This window comes from Gobio gobio (assembly GCF_949357685.1).
Source record: "Gobio gobio genome assembly, chromosome: 23".
NCBI classification, from domain to species: domain Eukaryota; kingdom Metazoa; phylum Chordata; class Actinopteri; order Cypriniformes; family Gobionidae; genus Gobio; species Gobio gobio.
In genome coordinates, this window is record NC_137119.1 from 4,061,552 (window position 1) to 4,078,829 (window position 17,278).

Here is a 17,278-nt window from a genome sequence, read left to right on the forward strand (position 1 = left end):
TGTCAAACACATGCAAGTGGAAGTATATTGTTGTTTAAACACCTTTATAACGATGGCGTTAGTTGAGCTGTATGCGCGATGGGCGCCGCCGGGTTAGTTTGTGCCGTAGACGCAGTTCAGAGAATCGGATCTGTTGGATTTACAACCTCTATGTTTACAACACGTGAATTCATCCACTTCTCCCGAAATACTTAAAAGTAAGTGGCTGGTGAACTGGGAATAGAATAGAGTAAACATTGAAGTTACTTACACAATGTGTATCTGATATGAATAAAACGTGTCGAATTATAATGGAAAGGATGATTATTACCTCTTCCATAGACATCAGTGTGTATTTTACAAACTCTAAATGTATTGTTTTTTTAGTACTTATGTGAATTTATATGTTTGAAACCTAAAATAAACAGTATGTGGTTGAAAACACTGAAAAGTTGTGATATATGACAGCTCTGAGCGCGCCTGTCTCTGGCTAAATTCAACAATTGATCATGTGATGCACTTGATCATCCGCTCCAGTAGGGCTGTACGATTAATCGATTAATTAATGGGGCTAATTTTTCCCATGTCGGTTATTTTGGTTTTCACGTGGCTCCGCCCCGTCAGTCACATCAAGTGCAGTTTGCAGGCACACACAGAGATACAGGAGCGGTTATCTGTGTTTATAGATGCCCAGAATCACTATAGTAGCTGCATGTTTTACACAGTTTATATACAGGTCAGTTAATTGCTGTTCTTATAGCCTACGCGCTGACACACACACACAGACGGCGCACGCAAGCCCCGAAGCCGCTTTCACTTTCGTGCTCATAAAGTTTGTCAAGTAAATGCGTTTAAAGGCTTGCCAGTTTCAACATTTATAGCGATTGTGCACTATTCAAAAACAACAATACGGAAAACTTCTCTGTTTCGTTGCTCAGCTTTTTTCAGTGACACAGAGCCGTGTCGCGTCTCTGATAACGCGCGCGCCCTGAAGGCAGATCTTTCACCTGCGTCCTCACAAAGCTGTGCCATTTGTAGGTGGTTTAAGCCCTGCCAGTTTGAACATTAAAGTGAGTTTCGACCATCAGATGTGTATTATGTTGAACTAATGCCTGATATATTTTGACAAACGAACACTCAGACAGAAGCTGTGACTAAAGTAAAGTCACTAAAGTAGCTTAAAAAACTCAACCGTTATAGGCATACATTTTAATACCTTTGAAGTAAGTACAAACCACAGCTTCATAATGAATAGAGACAGTAAGAGTAATTAACACACACAATCACTCTCTCATTATGCATTCAGATAAATGTAATGTAGACCTACAGTGTTAAATCTGTATCTGATGGACAACAAACAGAAATCTGCTCCATAGACAATAACTGCTGAAAGTGAACCGTTTCCTTCAACTATTTTAAAATCACAATCCACTTTTTCATTAGAAAAAAAAATTCCACCTTTTTAATAGTAGAAAATATTTACAGTACAAACCTTATCAGTGAACTTACTTAAAAACCTTATAAGGGCAAGAAAAAAAAGAAAGACAAATAATCTTTCATTAATCGTAATCGAGGTCAAATGTTCAATTAATCGAGGTTTTTATTTTTGGTCAAATCGTTACAGCCCTACGCTCCAGGGTGATCGCACCTGTGTGATCGTACGTGCGAAAGGCTTAAAAACAATACATTTTCTGACACAAATTTTTGAAATGTAGGCTTAAATCAGACACATTTTAATTCAGATTCTGGTTTTCACCGAACACGTAGTCATATCGTATTGTATCGATATCGAGAAATCTGGCATGAAAATCGAGATATGAAATTTTGTCCATATCGTTCAGCCCTAGTGTGAGCTCTGAGGTGCCCCCCCTTCCCTCTCTCACGCCGAAAGTATTGGAGGATTCCCATAAAAAACGCTCTGTTCCACTAAAAATCCACTAAATTCTGCAAATCCGCTCCATGTTTTCCAGCAGCATCGCTCACAGTCTGTGGCTGTGGTTGTGCTCGATCTCTGGAGACGCAGAATGTCGTCCCATTAACAGGTCGATTACGACCTACAATCCACATTAAAGACAATGGGTTTATCTGCAGAATTAGTCATTTGTATTTTTGCCGGTAATGTTTTGCTGTAATAGTGCTAACATCTTGTGCAAAATATCCATGTTCTTAAATGGAAGATAATTAATTGTCTAATCAAATGATTGTACCTGATCTGATCTAATATAAATAACACCAAATCTGTTGTCAGAACACTTTGTAGACAAAAAAACAATGACCACAAAAAAGACAGAGCGAGAAAGAGCAAAGGAAGGCTGATGCTCGTTCAACATTGCAAATATGGATTCAAAGCTCCAGCCAACCAGCAGGTAAATCATCATATAGGATATTTAGAAGAATAGAATATTTAGCAAAGAGTCACACTTTAACTCCTGTAAAGTATATTTCCCATTTGAATCAATTGTCTGAGTTAATACTAGTATCTATAACATACATCATATTTATGCTATTTTATTAAGACCATATTAATAGTATACACTATTAAAAAGGTAATATACTAAATGTTCTAAACGAGTTGTATCATAGTAAGTACAATGGGGCTAAAGGCACACCCGAATAAAAATGTGTTTTTTAATCATGTCAAGTTAATACTTGTTCAAAAAAAATCTCTTTAGCAAAGTTTGTACTATTTTCTGTTTATTTTGATAAATAATATAATTCATTATTGTTCAATAAATATAAAAATATATTTAAAAAATATAGAAACAATATTTTTCAAATTAAAGATTCTGAAAGCATTGAATGCGATCCCTTAATACTTTACAGTATAGTAGCCTAACAAATAAATATATGTTTTATGATTATTATCATATTTTTTAAATCTGATGGTTTAATTATAAATATGATGATGATCATCTCTAAGGTGGCCATCCAACTTAATATATGATATTTACTATCTGAATATATGATATTTACCATGTCATGTCAACAAATGTTAAAGTCAGCTAACTATTTATTATCATGTTAATTATTGTGCCTTTTACCCCAAATTGTCAACAATCAAATCCAGCTAACTGAGTTAGCGAGGTACGAAGAACGGGCCCCTGGGCTCAACGCTAAGGATTTTTTATGGATTTAAACAAAAGGCTATTGGCTAAAAAAGGGGATAAGCTGTTCTACGTCCCGCCCTGTCTTCCTGTTTCAGTGGAAATTACATCAACACACTGGATAATGATGCATGTTTCAAGGCACTTCAGTGGGGCTTTAAAATACTTCTATACCAAGATAACAGAGACAACTATAAGAAAGACGTGTAGATTGGAAGTGTAAACATTGTGGCGCTCTCAATGTTAGAGAATCCCGACCAGCCCAACATAGCAACACCTCAACCAATGGTGTAATGGTGCGTTCACACCGGACGCGATTCGCACGAGTGATTTACATGTTAAGTCAATGCAGAGACGCGAAATGGCATTCTGCGGCGAGATTCGCGCAATTGAGGTGGCGCGAATTGAGCGTTTTGAATGCGCGATTCGCTCAAGTTGGAAAATCTGAACTTTGGCGGATATTTCGCGCCACGTTAACCAATCAGGAGCTTGCTCTAGTAATGACAACAATGAGGAGAAAATCTGTATATTAATATCTGGTTCAGACAATATGATTATCACTGTGATAACATTAAATTACATGAAACACAACCCAGTCTCTATTTGTTAAATGCAAGTTTATGTATGATCAATAATACAAAAGTATAAGTAAAAGGTATAATAAGCTACACATGAAATAAAGCAAACAATTCACTCAAACATTCAAAGTCAGTGCTAGTAGGCTAATGTTACAACTGCAACGTACAGTTATAGCCTAAAAATAAAAAAGTAATGAAACTTCTCTTTGCCCTCAGCCTAAACGATTTGCCAGGGAACAAATTATAGATCTATGAGAGCAAAGATCGGACCGTTACAAGACGAAATATAGCTTGAGACGCCACAGAGACATCAGAGCCAGCGGCAGAAGGACTGGCTGAGGAAAGGCTGCTCTCACTGGGGTTAATGAGCGCTGAGCGCCGCTGATCCACTGGAGCTCACAACTCCGAAAACGCCAGATAAAATGTTCAAATAGGCGCTCTTTATATAAATAAACCACATATTTTAGCTTTAAACAACTACATTATCGACTAAAAAGGCTTAAAACTACGTTTTGTCACACATTAACAGTAGATTTTAATAAAAAAAGACATGTAAACACAGCCCATGTCAGCCATTTCTCAAGACGAGCCGCTGGCGGAAGCCCCGCCCATGACGCGAATTCACGTCTGTTGTGCAGTGAATTTCACACGCTAAATTTTTCAACTAAACATCGAAATAAATCGAATTAATAAACTAAATTAACCATTTAAACTAAATTACTGATCGAATTATTGATTTAAAGCCCACACTGTCACTGTATGATAATTGAAATGAACTGATGACATCAGCGTTTTTTCCAGAATGGCTATACAGCTGAATAAAATTATGCTGCATTATTTTCCTGTTTAACACTGTAAAGCTGCTTTGAAACAATCTACATTGTTAAAAGCGCTATATAAATAAAGTTGACATTTGACACGCGATTTGCGCGAATTTCACGTGCGAGTAAACTCAAAATGTTCAAGCGTCCACCTTCGCACGAATCGCGTCCGGTGTGAACGCCACTTAAGACTGGGGCGGGGCTATTGGTCTGTTCAACCAATAGCAGACGGGGTATTATTTATGAAATCTGTTTAAAAACTGGTGCAATTCTGATATCACACTTCACCTGTAGATAAATGTAAAAGATGTAGTATCTCTATGATCACTTCACAACAAGAACAAAAGTATTTCACCCTCTCTCCCAAAAGCGATAGTATTTACACCTGAAACACAGCTGGTGTGCGTCACAGTTTATCAAAAGGGCAACAGATATATACCACACAGAGAACAATATTATCTCAACACCTTGAGTAATGTTTTCTATTTGTTAACAGGAAGCAGAACGTGAGGCTGGAATGTGGGACCTGGATCTTATCTCTGCGCCTGCGAGTGTTGCTGTATTATAACGTGCAGCTGTTGCATGAAGTTGCGCTCTGTTTCACATGACTTCCATTACTGCTAATCAGCGTGCACTTCACTTATCTGTCTTATTTTCTGTTCCTCCCTTTCTGTCTCGCTAATCCACCTCCCGAAAAAAGAATCCCTTCATTAGCCAAGTGCTAAATCTGAACCCAGAGGGTAAACACACAGTTGGATCCCTGTTAAAGCTTGCTTATAATCCACAGTGTGTCCATGCAACTGTTGATCAATCCAAGCCGAGTTATGAATGGCGTTCCAGTGAGTCCTCGCATTACTAATGAGCACGCATCTCAGGCCGGGTCCTCCAGAGGACAGGGGTCATTTCACACCAGCTTGACCCTGCTTGACCGATGGTATGAGATTATGGGTGGAATGTGTATCAAAGGGGCCGAGTTTCCCCAGGGAAAGTGTCAACGCTCCGGCATGAACTAGTCGGCGGATTCCTTGTAAAGCCGGCGTTTTCGTCTGAAGTTCGCTCGATATAGACAACGACATTGAAGATGCTTAAGGCGGTGAGAAATAGTGGAAGCTGATTGGTTGAATTGATTAACTGTCATTATGTCCACCTAGTGTGGAGTAGTGAATGCCGACCTCTCTATCGACCCTAGGACTTTCTCTACTGTCTTGGGAAAGAGCGGAGAAAAAAGAAGGGAGTAGAATGATGGATAGAACAGGGTTTTTTTTGGATGCAAGCCGCCCTCCTTTCTGCGGTGTGCGCTGGGCTTTGTCATTGCTTGAGGGGGGACTAATTCTGTAATTGTACATATCCTGGTTACACCGTTCTCAAAGCCAATAAAAACAAGCACCATGCATGTAGGTTAGACCACACACACACACACACACACACATAATTTCCCAATAATTCCTTTTCAAAATACCTGCAGAATACAGTGTTATACTTTAGAAAGTGTATGATAAGTGTATAAGTGAGTATTTTGTTTTACAAGGTAACCATTATCATTACTATACGGTTGAGGGTTAGGGACTTCTGTGGTGTCAAAGGTCACATTAGCAATTAAAGAAAAGAAAAAACACTGAAGCAAAACATGCTCAGCTTAAAGTGTCGAAATCATTTTGGTCCCAAATTTTGAGAAATTTGACTGGTAGTCACTAGGGATGCAACAATACAGTTAGTAGTAGTTCAATACATACCTCGGTTTTTAACCACGGTTTTCGATTCGGTTCGGTTCTGACGGGCTGTTACATCAGTTTTTTGTTATTCTATTCTTAAGCGACAGGAACAGCAAGAGGTTAAGGAGAAAAAAGACTATTTTTTAATTGCAATACTCTTTCTTTATTTTACTTAAAATAATTTAAAAACCTTACTTAAACTTAAAACTTTACTTTAAAAAAAAACCCTTGTACACATTCCTAGTGTATTGTATAATATATATATATAAAAAAAAAATATATAAAGATTTACACTGGCCGCTCAGAGCTGTACAGCAGCATTTAACTATGAAATTGAATGAATAAATGTACAAATAAAACGCTACATAGACTTCACTATAAAATATACATTGATTCTTATTAAAGCTACTGTATTAAAGTTTTTCGGTCAAGAGCAGCGAGTGATTTTCTCTTTGTCTTTTGTTGTTGTATTAACATTAAATGGATAGTTCACTCAAAAATGAGAAATGAATACAGGTTTGGAACAATATTAGAGTGAGTAAATAATGACATAATTTTATAGGTGAACTGTCCCTTTAAGGACAGCGTGTTCACTATAGGCTGCGCTGCTGTCAATTTAAGACCTGCACGCATCTAATATACAGACACACACACCGATTTTACTTTCACTTTAGACATAACCGACTGTGTTTATGTTAACCTTGTGTGTATTTGACAGTATTAGCGCAGTAAGACGACTACTTAGTACAAGCGTTTAGTGCGCGCGCTCGGAAAAGCGCATGTTAAAACCGCGCACACGCCGGCAAGGCTTTAAAACGCATGCAAATAATGAACTTTCTTTATTGTGAATAACTATAGTGTCCCGTGAGTATAACTCTACCACTAACGTGTGATGTGAATGTATGTCGCGTTGTTCAGTATTTTGGGATTGGAGGCAAATTATAGAATTTGTAGAAAAATACTTAATTAAATGCAAAACCAAAAAACCGCAATTCACAAGCGCGGTTCAATATTATATTGAGAATTGTGGCATCCCTAGTAGTCACTGAATATTTGGGTGTAATATGTCACAGTTGACTTTTTGCTCTCCTCACTTACAGAAATGAACTATAGTGTCCTGCACACACCAGTGAAACATCATATGTGTCTGAATATATAATCTGACTGTATGTATGTGTGTGTTGTCCTGGAAATATTTTATATAATGGCCTCAGAAGTGGTCAAATGTTTTTTTGACATACTAAAACGCAGACTAAGGAAGGATGCTACACTGTGTAACTTTTTTAGTTTATTCTTAGCTAAAAACACTTAGTTCTTTCAAAAATATATGTGCTCATTAATGTATATTTACTTCTTTCAAGTAATAAAGTATTCTCGTAAGTTTATAATATGCCATTGAAAATACATACGGGTGAGGGTTCGAATGCCGGTCGCCATGTTGCTCCTCCATCTTGAAAGTACATTAGCCGAAGAGGGACATACCCGTAAATTCAAGCTTCGCCTTTGGCGTTTTAACACTCGATGTCGAATGTGGACGAGGTCGAACTGGAAGCCATGTTAATCTTGGACTAAATCGGCCACCGTAGGAGTTAAAACGAAATCGGAATTGAGAGGAAGAGAAACTAAAATTCACTGGATGGTCATATACCTTTTCACCACTAGATGGGGGAAAATATCACACAGTGTAGCTTTAAAATTGTCTTCAAATGTCTTCACTCATTTTTTCAGTTGGTCTGCTGCTAGCTTCCTTGTTTGCTTCTGTTGTGCTTGGCCCTGGTATTGCTGCTTGCAGCTATTTATTTCTAATTGCAATTGAAATAAAGTAAACAAATACCAGAAATCGTGACTATGAATAACTGGGAATCATGTTAAACAGTGCACATTTCATGCATCTATTATAATGTTTATGTTGTTTTGGTTGTTTTGCTGTTTCCTTATAAAGTTCGGCAAGTTTTTCGCCAGATCTTTTTTTCAATTATATGATGTCACTACGTTGCTGTCTTGCCACCAGCCAATCACTGCATTGTCGAAACTCTTTGGTCATTTTTTGAGCAAGATGCTAACGGTCTAATCAGATTCAATGATCTATGCTAAGCTATGCTAAAAGTGCTAATGTGGAGATCGGCTGAATGGATTCGAAAACGGTAAAACTCAACCGTAGGGGAGCTGGAAAATGAGCCTATTTTCAGAAATAGTGGCGTGTTCCTTTAAGCTTCAACATCAGCCTTCAAGATTTTGTGTTTTCTCCGTTTTGTGTGTCTTAAATCCACTCCGACCACCTTAGCAGCGCCGCCAACACGACCGCATTGTGAAGGTGACTTTAGAGCGGGGACATTTTCATCAGAAAACATAAAGTAGTTTTTCCTGCTGTGCTGTAAATAAACGCACTGAAATATTGAGTGAAACTTTATCAGCACCGCCTGCAGCCCCCACCCCTCTCAGTTAAGTATGTAAAGCTCCAATGCGGGATTTTCTTCTTCTTCTTCTTCTCGTGTCTGTTGGCTGGATGCTTTGCATGAACTGAAGCAGATTAAGAAGATACCAATGCCTGCAAGTAGAAGCGCTGATATCAAACTCAGCCTGCGGGCAACATTTCTAAGCTTTATTGACATTTATGACAAATATGCAAAGGGGAGGAGGAAGAGAGAAAGTGAAGATAAAACAGATGAGGGATGGGGCCGATATCCATCCAAAAAACGTGGGGCCCTATAGACTGCAGTCGCCAAGATAAACTTCCCTCAACAAACAGGTTCTCGGGCTGATCTTTATTAGGTTTAGGAGGGGCACATTCTCCCGGCCCTGTGAGCATGAAGACAGACGCTGTTTCTGAGGGCTTAGAGCGAAGCCAGAGCCCACCTCATGACAATGGCATGACCACAGCTGAGGTCAGAGGGAGTGTGGGAGACGTGAACATAAGACTGCACGCATATTTGGATTAAGGCTCATTTATTTGCATGCTTTTATTCAAATATTACTTTTCACTGCATTACTCTAGACGTTCTGGCAATGCATGTGCTCGTATTTGAGATTTACTGCTTGAATGTAAGGGATACCGTTATTAAATGTACTTGGGCAGGGATGGTATCAGATAATATTGGGTTACAAAACAAATAGGCATTAAATACTAGGGATCGACTGATATGGATTTTTTAGTGCCGATACCGATTTTTTTTCATCAGCCTTAGCCAATGAGCGATACGGGCTGCCGATTTTCTGGAGCCGATATTTGGAGCCGATACTGCTTTTCTCCCTCAATTTACATCATAAAAATGACACAATGATCATGATAACAATTTAAAATTTACAATTTAAAAAAGGAACATTTATTGAACTAAAAAAAACTATATTTAACAAATAGTAAAAACAGGTGAGGTAGAACAAGAAAAAAAAGAGTTCTGTGGTGAAAATAAATTCTGAAAATAAATATTTAAGCATAAATAAAATAATGACACTATTGCACACAGTATCAACAAGCAAGCAGCATAAAGTGCACACTGACTGTACTATACTTCATTTAAAACTATTTACAATCTAGTCATTTAATGGCTACACTCTAAAAACTGCTGGGTTAAAAATAACCCAAGTTGGGTTGAATATGGACTAACCCAGCAATTGGGTTGTTTTGACCCAGCGGTTGGGTTAATGTTTGCTTAAAACAACCCAATTGATGGGTAAGTCCATTTTCAACCCAACTTGGGTTATTTTTAATCCAGCATTTTTTAGAGTGTAGGTGCACTTCACTGAATCTCTTGTAGAGCAACACCAGCGGTAATTCAGGAGAAAATCTCCCAATGCTCCACGTGAAACTTCAGTCTTTCCACCTTTTACCATCGTGTCAATTCTCATTTGATTTTGATTAATATGCGTGAGGGAGAGCAAGAGAGTTTGAAGACGGTGAGAGCTGCCCTGTGGACGCCTGTCTGGAAATAATGCAGGGAAAAAAATCTCGGCGAACGCAGCAGCCTTTTGTATCAGCCCGATATATCGGTCTAACACTATTAAATACCATTTCACTAATAATAAAAAGTACTATTATTATTGACCTTTTATTCAGCAAGGGTGCATTAAATTGATCAAAAGTGACAGTAGCCGCATTTCCATTACAGATTTGCACATATTTTCTAAATGTCGATAAAAAACTATTGTGAAATGACAGCGTTTCCATTAACCGAAGTCATGTGACATTATTTTTTTCCTCTCGCGATATTCATTCAGAATTATGCCACGGATGTTGGTAGGTTTATGTAGCCTATATCCCATCCACCACACTAGCCATTGTTTTTAAGGGAAGGAGACGTGTGTGTTATCCAAGCATTAATGGCAAGGAAAGCCACGGATGAGGTGTGTGTGTGTGTGTTTCTCCATCATATCTGCTTCAAGGTCTTCATGATCATTTGTGGCATTTCTTTGTTTAGAATCCAGTATTCCTGTAATTCTATTGTCTATTATGAGTTTAATAAAGAACTCTGTCTCGTCTTCTGGCCACGTCATATGTAAAGAATGATCGACTTTTACATCTGCCAGGTTTCTGTTGCAGTTTTGCGCAAATCTCCTTTTTCAAATTGCCTGAAAAACCATGTCATGTTAGCGGAAAATCATTTTTACGATATATATGGGAGTTTTTACGAAATTGACGCGTTTCCATTGGGCGTATTTGCAATTTCAATTTGTGCAATTTGAAGGGTAAAGGAAACGCGACTAGTAAATGCATTTATGTTACAAGCGAATTATAGTTTAAATGAATACTGTTCTTTCTATTAATGTTTAATTCATCAAAGGATCCTGAAATGAAGGAATGTTTCTAGAGCAGCAAATCATCATATGTGACCCTGGAGCACAACACCAGCCCTGCGTCTCATAGGTATATTTGTGGCAATAGCCAACAATGCATTGTATGGGTCAAAATTATCAATTTTTCATTTATGCCAAAAATCATTAGGATATAGAGTAAAGATCATGCTCTATTTGTAAATTTCCTACCGTAAATATATCATAAATGTATTATTAGTAGTAATATATGCATTGCTAAGGACTTCATTTGAACAACTTTAAAGGAGATTTTCTCAGTATTTAGATTTTTTTGCACCCTCAGATTGCAGATTTTCAAATAGTTGTATCTCTGCCAAAAATTGTCCTAACAAACCATACATCAATGGAAGGCTGATGCATTCAGCTTTCAGATGATGTATAAACCCTTATGACTGGTTTTGTGGTTCAGGGTCACTGAAGGATCATGTGACGTCATGTGGAGTAATGTAGGGCTCCAACAACTAGTTGATAAAATCGATGAAAATCATTGATAACAATTCTCATTATCGATTAGTCGGGTATGCCCTCTGTGCACGCAAAGCTTCCACCAGTCACGCCACATGACAGCACTGAATAACGCATTTCTATGGACAAAATGTGCATCTAGAAATAGTGGAAACAGAGTGAGCTGATGCGGGAAACGTACACGATCCAAGTGTATTTTAAGTGTCAAGCTAATGCATTAGCATTTAGCATAGGCCTACCTGGTCATGTACTTGACAGATGTGTGTGTGTGTGTGCGCATCCTCAGTGCAAAACGTTCATTTTACCACAGGTTATATCCACTGATCTATACAGAGGACAGTGGTTATATCCTCATCTGTAAATGCTACTAATTCACACGAGTATTGCCATTTTGCATAAAAGCGCGTCAAACAGACAGATCGTAGTCGAGAGGGAGACCATAAATATTCAGCGCAAAAACATCCATAAAGCTGAAATATCTGCTGGTAGATGCTAACTTTAGGTTTAAAAGTCAACATGTAATTCAAGTATTTTATGAGAGTAGTAACTGTAAAGGGATAACAGTGTGTGATTAAATATAAATGTAAGACGTTTCTACAGGATAACAGTAACCGTTAATGTGTTCAGAGCGAGTGTGTGTGTGTGTGTGTGAGATCCTGCAGAACATTCCTCTCTGATAACACTGAGTTTGTGTTTTTTTAAAATATAATTTTAATGTAGGGATTTAAACTGTCCTTTTGCTTAGTAACTTTTTTGTACATAATGTATAGCACAAACATACCCTTACGAAAATGAACCATGTTTTTATTATAGTAAAACCATGTGTTTTGTCTTATTGATTACCGTTTGAATAACCACACAAATACCATATAGTTAAGTACTATGTATTGACTATATATATATTTGTTGGTTACCATTGAATAACTACAACCCAGCAGGCACACAACATCATAAGAAGTTGATATTTGGTTATATTTTGGTTGCGACGTCAGGTGACCAAAATTCAACGTCAGCTCAACGTCTAATGCTAACGTTAATTTGACATCCAATGCCAACGTTAGCTGACGTTGATATTTAGTCGTTTTTAGGTTGTGTTGTAAAGTAACCAAAATCCAACGTCTCAAGCCAACATCATATTGACGTCAAATACTGACATTTATTCATTAGGGATGATGACCAAAACACAACGTCTCCTTAACGTCGCAATAGTAAAATCCACACAAAGTCAAATTCGAACATCATTATTGTGTTGGTTTTAGGTTGTGGTATTAACTAACCAAAATCCACCGTTGAGCCAACGTCATATTGACATCAAATGACATTTAGTTATGAGGTATGATGACCAAAATACAATTGTCCACACAACGTCATAATGGCAACGTCCACACAACTTCAGATTCTAACATCATTAGACGTTGATCCTTTGTTGGTTTTAGGTTGTGGTATTAACTAACCCAAATCCAACGTCTCAAACCAACGTCAGATTGACGTCAACATCCAACGTTGGACGGACGTTGCATTTTGGTTGAAAATGAAAATCGGGTTGACGTCAGAACCCAACGTCAATCTGATGTGGAATAGTGTGTTTTGCCAATAAAATAAAAAAACGGGCTTTTATCCGATTAATCGGAAAAATAACCGACCAAAATCATCAAAATAATCATCAGATCATCAAAATAATCGTTAGTTGCAGCCCTAGAGTAATGATGCTGAAAATTCAGCTTTGATCACAGGAATAAATTGCATTTTACAAAATATTGATACATTATTTCAAATTATACTAATATTTCACATTATTACTGTTTTTTACTGTATTTTTAATTAAATAAATACAGCCTCGCTGAGCAGAAGAGACTTCTTTCTAAAACATGAAATAAATATTTTGAAGAGTACCATATAATAATAATAATTAGTATTATTAAAGCTACATTGTAACTTTTTTAGTTTATTCTTAGCTAAAAACACTTAGTTCTTTCAAAAATATATGTGCTCATTAATGTATATTTACTTCTTTCAAGTAATAAAGTATTCTCGTAAGTTTATAATATGCCATTGAAAATACATACGGGTGAGGGTTCGAATGCGGGTCGCCATGTTGCCCCTCCATCTTGAAAGTACATTAGCCAAAGAGGGACATACCCGTAAATTCAAGCTTCGCCTTTGGCGTTTTAACACTCGATGGCACCGTGTCGAATGTGGACGAGGTCGAACTGGAAGCCATGTTAATCTTGGACTAAATCGGCCACCGTAGGAGTTAAAACGAAATTGCAATTGAGAGGAAGAGAAACTAAAATTCACTGGATGGTCATATACCTTTTCACCACTAGATGGGGGAAAATATCACACAGTGTAGCTTTAACAATATAAAATATACTAATGCATTATATTTAGGGCTGTCAAAAAGTTTGTGTTTACATAATATATGTGTGTGTACTCTGTTAATTATTATTTATATATAAATACACACACAAGCAGGTATATATTTAAGAAAAAATATAATTTTATATATATAAAACATTTATATTTATATATATTATAGATTATATAAATGTATATACATGCAAATATTTCTTAAATATATACATGAATGTGTGTGTATTTATATATAAATAATAATTAACAGAGTACACACACATATATTATGTAAACACAAACTTTTATTTTGGATGCGATTAATCGCGATTAATCTTTTGACAGCCCTAATTATATTTAAAACTTTTGCTTTTCGATTCCAGAGGTTGTGCACAAAAGTTAAACATGTGCTTTAGGGAGATATTGTTCAGTTAGTGTTATTGTTGTCGTGAGAGTGAATGTGTGGCTCCAGATGTAATCTGAGATCTAGTGTGCAGTCTTACCGCGGTAAGGAGTTGTATTGCCTCTGGGCTTGAGTAAAAGAGTCTCTGTCCTCTCTCTTTTTCTGCACTTGCATCTCCACAGAAACCGAGTGCCGCCCCGTCGGTGTGTAGGAACCCGTGTTGGCCTGAAATGTAAATAAACATCCGTGTTACACAAAGACAGCTTGACAGCAGCACCTTAAAACATCTCTTTCTGTGTTCCACAGTCATCCAAGCTTGAGCCATGTTTAATCAGTGATTAGTGTTACACTGTATGTGTGCATTAACTGAGTTAACGAGTGCACAGGATTTGACAAGCACAGCATCACTTCAGAATTCATGGTCAGGTGTGGGTTTAATAATTAATGAGGGGCTCTTGATCACTACCAATTCTTCCTAAAACGCAAGGTGCACTAATGAGAAACGTGACTACCACACCCGAACGCAATTAGCCTCGAGTGCACTTGTGCTTCAAACGGCTGACTTCGCAAAAAATGACAAATGCTGCATTAATGAGAGGAGAGGCGAACATTTAAACGATTCATACGACGGAGCTATGGGGAAAACAGAAGGATTAAACATTATGGCGATGGTTTTACAGCATCCTGGAGAATCGGGCGATGTTATCCATGTCTGATGAAGGCTGAGCAACATCTCCAGCGAGACACGTTTTAATAGCTAAAGGCCCAGGAAAATTTCCTCATTTGCAACATATTAAGCAGAAAACAGAGAAAAGGAAATGCTTTTATTGCGAGCTAGAAGCAACAGTGCAGTAATTATTCACAGTGAGATGTTTTAATGAGATTTGGACTGAAGAGAAAATCAGGTGTGTGTGTGTGTGTGTGTCCTGGTAAACCCTACTTTATGAAGACAAAATGTCCCCCACAAAGATGGCAATATTTGAAATACGTGTCCTTGTGGGGACATTTTTGGTCCTCATGAGGAAAACTGCTTATCAATCATACCAGGGTTTCCACGGGTCTTAATTTGACCTTCCACAATTTAAGGCCTTAAAAATGTCTTAAAATTGGATCAGAAAGTATTGTGGCATTAAATTAGGGCCCTGTGGTTTATGCGTTGCAGAAAACATGGACAGAATTGCAGAATCCATTAATACAAATGTAATTTACTGTGTAATGCAGAATGTCACCGAATTTGTCATATTTTGGATGAATAAATCAAAAGTAGGTCAGTCACTTAAAGGGACAGTTCACCCAAAAATAAAAATTCTGTCTTCATTTATTCACCCTAATGTTGTTCCAAACACGTGAGACTTTCCTCATTATATAAAGCCGTCGAGTCTCTTTGTAATAAACCGATTGATTCGTATGGATCAGTTTTACGATCTCTTTATGAACTTATTGAAGCGTCAGTGGAAGTTGCTTAGACTGTCAATGGAGGGACAGAAATCTTTCCCATTTCATTACAAATATCTTGTGTTCTGAAGATGAATGAAAGTCAGTCAAATTTAATTAAACCATTAAAGCAGAGTCCGGAAAAATTAAAACCGAATAAACTATAAAACAAAAAATAAATCAAACAGATTTCATAGGGCCCTAAACTGAATTGCATTCACTGCAAAAAATGATGTTCTTCCTCAGGATTTGTGTTTTCCAGTACAAATACAAAACATCCTTAAATCAAGATTCATTTACTTTACATGCAATTTGAATAAATTAAATCTTGTTTTCGGAGAAATTGAACAAAATTAAGCTTTAATCAAGAACTAGTATGTCATTAGGTGTGAAAATGACTTTTGGCAGATATTTGTTCTTGTTTTGGCAGATATTTGTTCTCGTTTTAATCATAAAATCACTTTCACTGGATTTCTTATCTCGAACTTTAAGCTATTTATGTCAAATTAATTCAAAAGTAATGGAGATCTGTTGGAAATGGTATTTTCAAACTTTAAAGTGTCACTAATAAAACTCATTGTGTGTTCAGACATTTACATTTAGAGAACAAACTGATATTATACAATTTTTTCCTGATAATAGACCCTTTTCACGTTTCCGGGTTTCTCACAGCGGAAGTCGTCATAGTTAAAATTTATAGCGGTGAATTAGAGAATACATTAAATATATTTTTGGTTTCCCCATTTGCTAAAATAGCAAAAGAAAAACTCCACAATAGTGATTTCACAACTTTGAAATAGAGGGAAAAAATAGAGTGAGATTGATAACGGCAGTGAAAAGAGAGTTAATTAGTCATTTCCATCACTCCCATAGACGCTGTATTAGAAACGCCCTGTAATTTGATGAAAAAGTATTATAATACAAATTAAAATACAACAAACTCTGCAGGATTTACAATATTGATGACCTTTAAAACTCAGTCTGGGAAAAGGGTCGATTAGTCTTAAAAAGGTCTAAAATTTGCCTTCATAAAACCTTTCAAATGTTTTTTTTAAAAATGTAAAAAAAGAGAGTTCTGTTCTGTTTCTGTTATGGGTAGGGTTAGTGTAAGGAGGCCACATATTCACTATAGCTAAATATTGTTATCAATCCTCCTCTGTGCACAGTTTGGACATTTACCAAAACTGAATTCGCTGTATTAGAAATTAACTCTCATTAAAAGGGCTATTAATGTTTGCCATCCAGAACTCCATTTTTCATTGAAAGTATTAGCCATGACTAAATGTGGTTAAAATGGCATTCTAGATGAAATCAAGCATCTAGCATCTTATGAGAGGTTTCTAAGGTGTTGCTAGGTGGTTATTAATGCATTACTATGCATAGCAACACACTAAGACACCCTAATAACCTTTTACAGCACATTAGAAACCTCTTAGAAGCTAGCAACTGCATAGAAACACACTAAAACATCACCTTATAAACGTCCCAGAAGACCAGATATTGCATAGTAACATTAAAAACCCAAGAACACCTTAATAACCACATAGCAACACATTAGAAACCTCTCAGAAGATGCTAGCAACTGCATATAAACACACTAAAACTACATAGCAACACCTTA

The 17,278-nt window shown here is 37.0% G+C and overlaps 1 protein-coding gene across 1 annotated transcript in view; it reads right to left on the reverse strand.

Annotated features, from left to right (window-relative positions):
* The window catches only part of pard3aa (par-3 family cell polarity regulator alpha, a), a 753,733-nt gene that overhangs the window by 10,264 nt on the left and 726,191 nt on the right, over positions 1-17,278 (reverse strand). Inside the window, exon 21 of the mRNA XM_079805963.1 lies at positions 14,324-14,448. Coding sequence (XP_079662089.1) covers positions 14,324-14,448 — 125 coding nt within the window. The remainder of the gene's footprint in view (positions 1-14,323; positions 14,449-17,278) is intronic.